At 40.4% G+C, this 12,023-nt stretch overlaps 1 protein-coding gene across 5 annotated transcripts in view; it reads right to left on the reverse strand.

The window, feature by feature from the left end:
* Positions 1–12,023, reverse strand: part of TANC2 (tetratricopeptide repeat, ankyrin repeat and coiled-coil containing 2) — a 518,532-nt gene that overhangs the window by 152,665 nt on the left and 353,844 nt on the right. For all 5 annotated transcript variants that reach the window (XM_089674602.1, XM_089674601.1, XM_089674599.1 and 2 more), the window contains one exon: positions 9,498–9,569. In XM_089674602.1, coding sequence (XP_089530728.1) covers positions 9,498–9,569 — 72 coding nt within the window. The remainder of the gene's footprint in view (positions 1–9,497; positions 9,570–12,023) is intronic.

Here is a 12,023-nt window from a genome sequence, read left to right on the forward strand (position 1 = left end):
GTATGAGGATTTAAAGAAACGATCTGGTGCTTTCACCACATGCACTGTAATTTTCTGAAAATGCAAGGCCATATGTCTACCTGGATGTGTTCTGTACATAGATGGTTTACAGAACGCCCCCTTAAAATGTTATTTCCTGATTGTGTGATTGGCTCACTGATTTTCCCAGAAGTCTGCACAAAGAGTCAAGTCAGATTTTTGGTATCTCCTGCAACAAAAATGTAATTTTTGGTGAGATACTCCCAATTGGAAATCATGTCTAAAGGGATGCATACCCTGCCAATTTTTCTGGTGCAGAGGCTGATCGATAATTATAAAATCACTCCCATTCTCCTTCACTCTGCACATGGACACAGACAAACAAATAGGTCTTTCTTCAGAATAACAAAAGGTAGGAATCTGCAATAAAGTTAGTTAGAATCGTTTCAATGTACATAGATCACACAGAGGGGAATATTTTTTTTTCTCACCAAAAAGGATATTTGTCCACTGAGGAGGTCTATACGGACCTAAAGGAACTTTTCGAGGAGGGTCCAACCAGCACCAGGTCCCAAAGCAGCACAATAACCCACTAAAGAAAAAAACTAGATTCCTTGAATATATCTTTGGCTATCCATAGACAGCTAAATGTCTTACCAAATATAAAGGGCAGGGGACATCCACCCATTCTCAAATGCTGCATCCTCTGTCAGAGGCTCACTCCACCATCTTTACTTTGCCTACATAGCCTAAGAATTAATGCAGCCCACATTCAATGGAAGATTTTTTCTCCCCTTTTTCCACTCTAAAGAGAATAATCAGCACATACTCGCTTATAAACTGGTGAATATCTGTGCACAATAATGAAAGCCCTTAACATATAAATTGTACCCTTATGAAAACCCTAGGGGACCCAGTTGTTTTCTGATGCTCGTAGGTGATGATCAGATCTGACAGATCACCTGCAGGGATCGGGCTTGAGATATGCCCCAGGAAATAATAACTATACTGAAGCTGGTTATAATTAAAGGGGTCTTGAAGTCATTGTAAACCCTCACCTTGTAAAGCAACCCATTCAGTTTAAAATAGACATGAAAGGCATACTTTTTTCCCCTTTATTATAAGTGCTCACATTCCCTCTATTCTCAGCTGCATAAGAGCTGCGGGAGAAGAAACCGCAGTACACTGATTTTCCCAGTGAATGGCTGTGCAGGTTGGGGGGGCTTGATCTGATCATGGGGGGAGAGCAGGCTGAGTTCTCAGCATAGCTAGAGAACTGACCACGCTGCGCTCTCATGCTTACTGTGGTCAGTTTTTAAAAGGAAAGCAGAGGAACTGGCAAGAACACCAAGGATTTCACAAGGGAGCAATACAAAGAGAACAGGATAATTCTCCATACAAGTACTGTATATGGTACAGCAGGCACATGTCAGGAATATGAAATGTTGGGTTTACATATTCTTTAACCTTTGAATTAATTCATTCAAGAAACACTTTTCACTTGCTCATGCTTTTCACCATGCCTTAATACTGTGATTAAAACATAACTCCAGGCATAAACACATCTTTATCAGTTCTTAATTGAGAAAAGGCACCTCAGGGCAGGTATGCTAGAAAAAAATTAGACGCGATCATCACAGTTAATTCATACATTTGTATATGTCACAGCTTTTCCTCCCGTACCACTATCCCCTCCCTCCTAGATTGTAACCTCCAAGGAGCAGGGCCCTCAAACCCCTCGTGTTTCGCACTGTATTGTTATTGTACTGTCTCATGTATTGTCCCCCATTGTAATGTACAGCGCTGAGCGAACTGTTGGCGCTATATAAATACTGTATAATAATAATAATGTCAGATAGTACAACTATTGCTGTACTTCCAACGTGCTCTTCTACAGGGAAGCAATCCTGTTGTTTATGTGTCCCGCTCCTCCCTTTGTCCATTCACCTTTCATTTGCTATATCTGTATGTGATAACATTAGATGGGCACACCTTAGCTGTTGTGCATCTGAACATGCACTAGGTGGCAGCACAGTAGAGCCTTTAATAAGAAGCAGGTTGCAGAGATAGGTATATCACAGGAGGCAGCAGACATAAAATTAATGACATCACAGCACTTAACAATATTAACTGAGCCTGAAGAATATCAAACAGTTTACCAGCCAGAGTGATCTACTTCCCAGTAATGTAGTGGGAGAAGCAGTCATGAGTGCATGTAATGTTATACGTTACAGACAAGACAAATTTTTACTCATCCATGCAATTTTCAGGCTTGTTCCAGATGAACAGGCGCTTCAACCTGTCAGTTTATACATGGCCTTTGTTACAACAGGAATTATATAACACAGCAACAAGGGCACATAGCGGCACATTATACAAGGCTCCTGCTGCAGTAAAGAGCCTGTATCCCATGGGATATCTCCCTTCACTTTCTGTCCACAACAGTAAGGTGAGATCCCTACTTATTATACAGCTGTCACCACAACTAGTGTCCCTGCTGGAAAATTTTTCTTTTTTGGACAACTAATATTTTAGATTTGCCATCGCTTTCTGTCCAGGTGTCAATGGTAATCAGACAAATAGAGAAGGATGAATGTGCAATTGGGTACCTGACGGGTGGAGGGGAGGGGGGGGGGGAGGGTCAATACTTTTACAGTCTATCCAAAAATTTTAAAAAGTGAGCTTTACTGTTTTTTTTTTTTTATCTCAAGGTAGTTTGAAAATGTCAGTGATTGTTCTGCAGTGATACTGAATGCACTGCTTAGCATACAGATAGCCACTAGAGGGAGAAGCCTAGAGATCTGCATATATTGTATTGATACAATAATGAATGTATGGACCAAGCAGCATGTAAAATGTTGAAGTCTAAACACTGTGTACTTAAGGAAAATTCTCTACTTATGACCTATACTGTATACAAGGAATGTGTCTTAGCTTTGTGTTGTATTTAGAGTCTAGATCACTCCAAAGACATGCTGGTAGGTTAATTGGCTCCTGTCTAAATTGTCCCTAGTATGTGTATGTATGAAAGTAAGTTAGGGACCTTAGATTGTACGCCCCTTGAGGGTTAGGGATTGATGTGAATGTACAATATATATGTAAAGCGCTGCGTAAATTGACGGTGCTATATAAGTACCTGAAATAAATAAATAAATCAGTGGTCTCCAAACTGTGGTCTGCAGGCCAGATGCGGCCCTTTACTTGACTTTACATGGCCCTCGGGGCACTATTCTTCCCACTGACAGCAATGATGGTGCACTATTTTCCCACTGACAGAAATGATGGTGCACTGTTCTTCCTGCTGACTGCAATGAGGGAGCACTATTCCTCCCATTGATAGCAATAATGGGGACCTATTCTTCCCACTGATAGCAACGATGGGGCACTATTCTTCCCACCGACTGTAATGATGGAACACTATTCTTCCCACTGACAGCAATGATGGGGCACTATTCTTCCCACTGACAGCAATGATGGGGCACTATTCTTCCCATTGACAGCAATGATGGGGCACCATTCCTTCCACTGATAGCAACAATGGAGCACTATTCTTCCCACTTGCAACAAAGATGGAGCACTATTCTTCCCACTGACAACAACGATGGGGCACTATTCTCTCCACTGATGGCAAATATAGGACACTATTCCTTCCACTGATAGCAACAATTATTTTATTTATTTATTTCAGGTACGTATATAGCGCTGTCAATTTACGCAGCGCTTTACACATCTATATTGTACATTCACGTCAGTCCCTAACCCTCAAGGGGTGTACAATCTAATCTAAACAATAGGGCACTATTTAGTTCCACTGATAGCAAGGATGGGGCACTATTCTTCACACTGATAGCAACAATGAGGTGCTATTCTTCCCACTGATAGCAACAATGGGGCACTAGTCCTTCCACTTAAAGCAACAATGGGGCACTATTCTTTCCACTGACACCCATGATAGGGCATTATCCATCCCACTGACACTCATAATGGGGCACGATTCCTTCCATTGACCTCAACAATGGATCACTATTCCTCCACAGGCACCCATGATGAGGCACCATTCCCCCAATGATACTAACAGTTGGCAATATTCCTCCCACCAATACCAATGATGGCCACAATTACTTCTCCTACTGACCACAGGTGCTATGTAATTTTCTTACTTCCACTGGCAACCAAGCCTCAGACATTGTTTACTCCCACTGGCCCCCCTAAAGCTTGAAAGACCATAATCTGGCCTTTTGTTTAGAAAGTTTGGAGACCCCTGGTCTAGACACTTGTGTACACAGCTTTTGCTTTCATAAAATGTATATAAACTAACAATTAACCTCTTCTATTGGCTTTCTTTTGGTTTGTTTAACCATTGGAGGAATTTTCTTATATCTGTTCAGCAAGTTAATTTTGTCAGCAATTCAGAGCTGTTCTGTGTCCTCTTCACACTTCCTGTGTTATCTCAAAGAACCCTCCTATTATTATCTTGGGCTACAGTTAGCTTTTATGTTGTGACATCAGAGTGTGGGAGTTGAGTAGTTTAGCAAAGATACTTGGCAAAGCAGAAAACACCCAGTCCACAAAAAATCTGTGTGTTGTCAGCACACAACAGGGAACGGTTGACTCCCTTCACTAATCTACTGAATGGAACTTAAAACAGAAATTAACCACGCAAGAATGCCCTCCCCGTGGGATCTCGTGTATGTACAGATATACCACCAGTCTCTTCCAGGTATCTGGTGCCAACAGCTTCTGGTTGATGGGCACTATAACACCTGTGGCATTTGTGCACATGCACAAAAAACAGCTGTGTGTGTGTGACGTAGCAATCCCAGGAGGCAGCAGGTCCCGGCCTAGGCCAAAAACCTACCTGTGCTGTCTTGACCATGTGTACAACGGCACTGATCTCTCACAGGACAGAAAGGCAGCAGCGGGAGCCACTGGCTCCTACAGCTGTCAATCAAATCCTGTGAGGAGGGAGCAGGGATGAGGCCAAGTCGAGTGGTATGTATCTATGTGCTGCCAGTCTCTTCTAGGTATCTGAGAGCTGGCAGAGACCAGCAATGGATTCGGTGCATGTGCACAAGTGCCAACAGCTTATGGTAGACGGGCACTATAGCGCCCGCAACACACACAGCTTGGCTTGGAAGCGAGAGTGCATTTGCGCCCCCACAGCATGTTTTCAGTGCATGCAGAAAAGGAGCAGCCAAGAGAGTCGGCAGGGGACCACAGAAGTGGAGGTTCAAGGCTGCTTTGTGCAATACCACTGCAGACAGCATGTAATTATACCTGTTTTAACATGCCTTTACAGCTGCTTTACCCTTAGGGGGTGTCTCACCCAAAATTAAATATCTGTTGGAGCTGATGCCTAAAATCAGACTTGTATCTTAGTGCAGACTTCTGGGAAAATCAGTGAGCCAATCACACAAACAGGAAATTACATTTCTAGGGGCGTTCTCTATACTAACAGTGTACAGGATGTTTCCAGGATGCCATTCTGTATTGAATTTAGAAAAAAAAATACAGCAGCTACAGAATAAAATGGAAAGGTATTGTTTATTAACATTAAAAAACAATAACGTTTGAGTAGCAATTGTATATGCTATATATATTTTATTTGCTTACATTTTTCATAAAAGTGGAGTTACCCTTTAAAATGTATCAAAACCCAGGAATAAAATGCAATATACTGCAGCTTGCCAATCCTTAAATGTGGCAGTGTTTTGTTTTTCTCGATTTTGAGGTCTTAAAAAAAAAAACAAAACAAGAAAAAAGTTAATTGGTAGGGCTCGCATGCACTTTATGTACTGTGCACAGTACTTAAAAAAAATGTGCGCTATTTTTCAGATACAAGTCCCTTTGATTCACAACAATGAGCTTGGTTGAGTCAGAAAAATAAAAGTGAAAACATTTAGCAGTCATTTTTCCTTCAAAAGAATCCCAAAGTAGTATCCTAGGCGCCAGAAACTAAAAACCGCGATTACGTTGTGATTAGCACATCTCATCTGCCCATTTACACTTTTATCTAAATGTTCATTGTTATTGCCAAAAAATGCATTAACACAATTATACTGCTTATGCCAACTACTGTATTATGTATACAGTGGCAACAGCTGTTATTTTAGTTTTGTGGCAGATTACCGAACACCCTACTAACCAACTTGTTGACACGTTATCACTTCAGGGATTATACTAGTCTCTGAAGGATACCACTGCAGAATTACTGCAAAATAGCACATAATATTGCATAAATGATAGTATGAACATTATCTGTTCAAAGCATGGATGGAGACACCATACAATGTTTAGAATGAATAGTGTTCGGTCTGGTACAAAAAAAATTATTGCCACAAGCACAGTTCTTGGCTCTTTTTCACATTTTCAAGGGATTACATAGTCCCAACTCTACTGAAATAAAGCTTAAAAAGTGTTCCTAAACCCCCGATCCTGCATTCACTATATCTGATTTCCCACAGTACAGAGAACATGGAAATGCAATTATTTTAGTAAATATAAACTGCTAAATACCTTTTCTCATCAGCAGTTAGAGCAGTCTTGTGACTTCTATCAGTGTCCAGCCCACCACTAGCTAAAGCTTGTAGGAGTTTTCTTTTTGCTCTAGGAGGATGAAAATACCCTGACCTCTGTCTGGACAGTGCTGATTGGCCCTGTGCTGGTCACATGCACTCTCCCAAGAAAAAAAAAAACAAACCTCTCTAACAATATACACCAAACTGAGCATGTGCATGCCCACGGATCAGTCTGGACATAAGTGGTGGTCGATTGAAAAAGGGGAGGAACAGAGAAGAAAGGATCAAACAGCCTTTTTAAACAAAGCAGAGGATTAACCCCTTAGGTTCCACAGTGAGTACAACAAGCATGCTTTACTGCATATACAGACTGATTTTACTGTTGTGGGTTTAGTAACACTTTAAGGTCCCTTCCACATGTGGCAAATTCTGTGCTGATCAGCAGGGGATCCGCTCACAGATCTGCCCATGTGAAAAGGACCTAATAGCTCACGATAATATTGATATAGATATATATAGATATATATATATATATATATACACACACACACACACAGTGACTAACAGCTTGCAGTGACTCATCGCCTATCAAACTACGCCTCCAAGCAGGTTGTTTTGGCTGCACCTTTTGTTCTCGTTAGCTAATCCACAGTGCTCTGGGAATCCATAATCATGTTTTAACGATACATTTGTAAATCAAAGATTTTGTAAACACATTAAAAAATTATTTTAAAAAAGCACAAGCATACAAAGAATTAAAATAAAACTGACCACAAACACAGTTTCCCTTTAGCAGAAAAGAGTGTATACTTATATATTACGGGTATGGTACGTGGTCATGTTAGATACATATAATGCTTTAAATTTCTCTGTATAGTATTACCCTCACCATGGCTTGTGTCTGTGAGTGAATGTGAGAAATCCCCCAAAAATTGGGCTGGGCAGGTTACAGGAGACAAAAGAGGAAAGAACAGGGAGCTGCACATCACCAGAATAAAAGAAAAGCATATTTTGTGTTTCAGTGTTTGCTCAGATTAGCAAAAATGCATATATATATATATATATATATATATATATATCACACACATACACACACAGGCTGTCTGAAAAGTACATAGCAAGGATACTCTTCGGTGTGAAAAAACTCCTGGAAGGCACTCTCAATTAGTCTGAGTTCCCAGTTGATGTATGAAGACAAGGTTCACTGTACGTTCATTCCCATGCCTATTAACCTTACTGACATACAGAGATATCCCAGTGCATGACATGGAGATTTCTATATTAATTCCTTGCACTCTTCCTCTGTTTAAGGACTAGAGGTAAAGAAATATTATATATTTTTGGTGCATTTTTACACTTCTAAGAGCATGGCTTGCAAATGAAGTAAACCTATAAAATAACCCAAGGCTATATCTTTTGCCACATGGTCAGGTACATTAGGATGAAAACAAAAAAGGACCCATGTGTAACCATTTCTTCTCAGCAAGCCAAGCAAACCGGAGCATGAAAAAAATAAAATAAAATGAAATAGGATGATATAGTAGAAGCTTCTCTATTCTGTTCTGTGTGAGCAGCACTGACAGCCAACATGCTACATTGAAGGAGGAGAGCACAGAGACTTAGAGGTTGATTTACTAAAGGCAAATAGACTGCATTTTGCAAAGTGTAGTTTTACTCTGCAAGAGCAGTTGCTCCAGAGCTTAGTAAGTAAATGAGCAGAAGTTCTGCTGACTTCCATCATCCAAACGCGTGCAAGCAAAAATGCTGTTTTTTGTTTTATTTTCCTTGCATGTGATTAGTTATTCTTTGCAAAATTAAGCTTTACCTCATTTACTAAGCTCTGGAGCAATTGCCTTTAGTAAATCAACCCCTTAGTATGTCTGTGAATAACATATGGGCCTGCATATCACATTTTCTCCCAGTGCTAGGAAACGAAATTAAAGCGTTAATGGGCTACATTTAGGCCTCATTCACACTACACTCAAAAAAGGGGAAAAAAAGGAAGCTGTCTCAACCCCCGAAAAGTGCCATACAAAAGACACGGTAAAATGTGCACGGAGCCATTTGGCTCAGTTTAAACATTGGTGGTCGGAGGCATTGTGGCAGCTCAGATGTGACATAAAGTGTTTGGGACGCAGCTGTCTATTGTCTTCAACTGCTTCTGCCAATGGGGGAATACTGTTCAGCTGCGGGTGGAATGTTGCCTATAAAACACTCTGTGTTGCTGGATGCTCTTTTGAAGCGTGAGCATAACCATAATGATTCTAATAGATCCTCATAAAACAATATTGTGATTTTCCATTTCATTAACGTTCTGTAACAACTACACTATTAAATAATTAGTCAGCTTGGTCAGTTCTCCCAAAAGCCTGTGGTCAAACATGCACTGAAATAGAGAAAATGTCAACGCCAGTATCCATTAATTTTGTTTTATATTCACTTTCTTTCTCATGTTGTCCTACTATAAAACTATGAATGCTAGTATCAAAACTCCTTGATATTTTGCTCTGCCTTGAACATAGTGAATATGATGCATTGAGTAATTTCAGGGACTTATTGGGAAAACATTACCACAGAAATCAATGGTTTCCCATTAACTGAGTGATCCAACAACCCAATATGGGGCTTAAGCAAAGATCAGAATATTTAGGGATAGCCTTTGGTAAAGAGAACGATTGCAGGGATTTCTGAGTTGCTACGAGAATTAGAAATTCAATCATATTTCTTCCATTGACTAATTGATTTAACACTTCCAGGATCAGAGGCAAACAGCATGGAGACAAAAGGACTACAGTGGGCCTTAAAAATGATACTTCCAAAATACAAAATCACATTCATGACCAGAATAACCAAGTAGACTCCAGCTGCTCTCTGTCTTCACACAACTGTCTACAAATAAATGATAGGTTGTCAGCATGCATCCATATAGTGATTTGTTTATACACTCTTCAGTGTACACATAATAAAGTGATGGTATCACTGGAACACGTCATCTCTCACCTTGTGAAGCCCGTCCGTGGCGAGAGTCTACGCTGTGCTGCCTCCGTTCCTGTGGCTCTTCATTCCCCCCATCTAGAATAAATAAAATGAGGAAATTAATGGACTGCTTGCCATATGAATAAAAATGCATTTTTAGAAAAGAATTTTAACTGAAGTAGTTCTGATTAACCCCATTCAAATTAGTTCTAGAATGGTAAGAATATGATGAAAGTGGTTTGGTACCTCTGAGGATACATTAACAATCAGCATTAAGACCCAGGTCAAGAATATTTTAAAATAAACAGGAAGGGAACATGAAGAATCTATAAACGGTATGAATCAAAGAGCAGACAAGCTTCCTGGATTGACTGGCACAATATAAACTACTATTAGTTGAAGAATGAGAGTGCAGCATAAGAACTTGTGCCATGAAGTTGAGCCATCTGTTGTAATAAAAACATTTCCACGATTGTCTACATAAACAGTCTGCAGTTGTCCTGCAAGGTCATTCCAGCCATAAACCTGTAAGGGTCCAGAACTTGTTTGCACAACATTCCAATACCAAGAAAAGAAAGTTAATCATTAGAATATTCTGCCTCTAATTAGTAATCAGATTGAGTGAATCATGAATAAAAAGGACCTTCACTTAAATGTGAAAGGACGGCTAATCCGCCTCAACCCCTCCTCTAACATGTTTGCTTGTTTTATTTTATTTTTATGGGGGGGTGTAGTGGGTACCTTCTTCTGACAGGTACCCACTGCCACTATTGGAATTCTTGCCTAGGTGAAGGTGTGGCTCGCTCCCTGCACACCAGCAGCCTCCTGGAACATGTCACATCCTAGGAAGCTGCACGACCAATCCGACAGCAGCTTGATCTTGTTCATGAGCAGTGATTAGCAGGTCAGGAAACCGCACGATGTCACACCTGACTTCCATAGCCAAGATGGCAGTGTCGGAAGATCACCCAATAACCGGCCCAGGTAAAGACAGTGCTGCACTCTTGGGCTGGTGAGTGTCTGTTTATTAAAATATGCGTGAGCCCTCGCCTTGTAAAACAACCCATTCGGTTTAAAGAAAGTTCACCTTTTAACAAAAAATAATAAATGCACATTTTTTTAACAGATAAAATGTATTTTTTGTTTTGGGAGCCTGCAAAGCATTGCACCAGTGATCAGCAGATAGTGGGTGCCATGCAGGACTCCTGCAGACCTGTCAGTGTATCTGTCTGCTGGTACTTCCTACAGGCAAGTAGATACACACTGACAGGAAGATTCAATGAACTACCACAGCGCTCAACAGCACCATAGTAGTTCATTAAGAAGTGCAAGCCGACAGCCACAAAGGCATAGAATACTGTGAATGTGTTTTTAAAAAACACAGGGGATCGGGGGTCAGTCCTTTTGTAACATATTGCACCCTGAATATGGGTGTATGATGTTACGAAAGGTTAACTTATCCTTTAAAATAAGAAATGCAAGTCAAAACATGTGGGTGTACATAAAAAAAATAAATGTTTTCCTTTTTTAATAAGTGATCACATAACCTCCGTTCTCAGCTGCATAAGAAGCATGAGTGGAGACTGTAGAAGTAGCGATACACTGATCTTCCCAGTGAAGAGCAGTGCCAGGGGTGTGTCAGCATACGTCTTGGCCATTAGAGGACAGACAGGCTATTCTCCCAGAACATCCAGAAAACTGACAACATTGGGTAGGATATACAATATTTCTATGCCTGGCATGGCCAGTTTGAAGGACAGCAGGGGGATTAGTAGGATCACCAGGTATTTCACACAAAGGAAGCAATACAAAGAGGACAGAATCATTTTTTAACACAAGTACATGGTACAACAGGCACATATCAGGAATATCAAATGTTGGGGGTAAACAGTCACTTTAAAAGTCAGCAGCTACAGTAGGTGTAGATGGTGACTTTTTTTAATGACTTGAGGTAAAAGCAAATAATTATAGAAAGACCATCTAGCACATTCAGTTTTTACTTTCTGAGCATTCTGTTTTGGACAGAATGGTGAATATTAGAAACCCAGGGGTTCAGGTTTTGCGGTTATTTGGGGTTCTGTTATAGAGAGTTCCCTTTAGTCAATGGAGTAATACATAAAAAAAAGATGATGAATAAAATCAGTGGTGGAAATTAGAATGCTTGTTCTGTTTTAATAACCGTGTGTTATAGTTCACATTCTGCTGTCCTCAAAATACAGTTCGAGGAGAATCAGTGGTAGTTTTTTTTTTTTTTGCAGAGTAGCCTTTGACCTAGAAAACCCAGGTTAGTGTTGGCGCTTACACACAGCTGGGTCTTCTCTGTTTGCTTGTAAACAAACCCTCTACAACATCTGATGGTGTCTCGAGCTGTTCTCTTGTGTACATTAAACATGTATGAATATAACATATACAACTGCTGGAGAGGGATACAAGTAGTTTCTTTGGGAGCACTGGTTTCTTCTGCTCACTGAAGAGAGGTTCAGCTTTCACTCAATTAGACAGTAGGAAATACAGCAGACATGCCACGATCGAGCCCAATATTTTACAGCA

Source organism: Staurois parvus, unplaced genomic scaffold (genome assembly GCF_062004578.1).
Source record: "Staurois parvus isolate SC_StPar_1 unplaced genomic scaffold, SC_StPar_1.0 ptg000151l, whole genome shotgun sequence".
In the NCBI taxonomy this organism is placed as follows: domain Eukaryota; kingdom Metazoa; phylum Chordata; class Amphibia; order Anura; family Ranidae; genus Staurois; species Staurois parvus.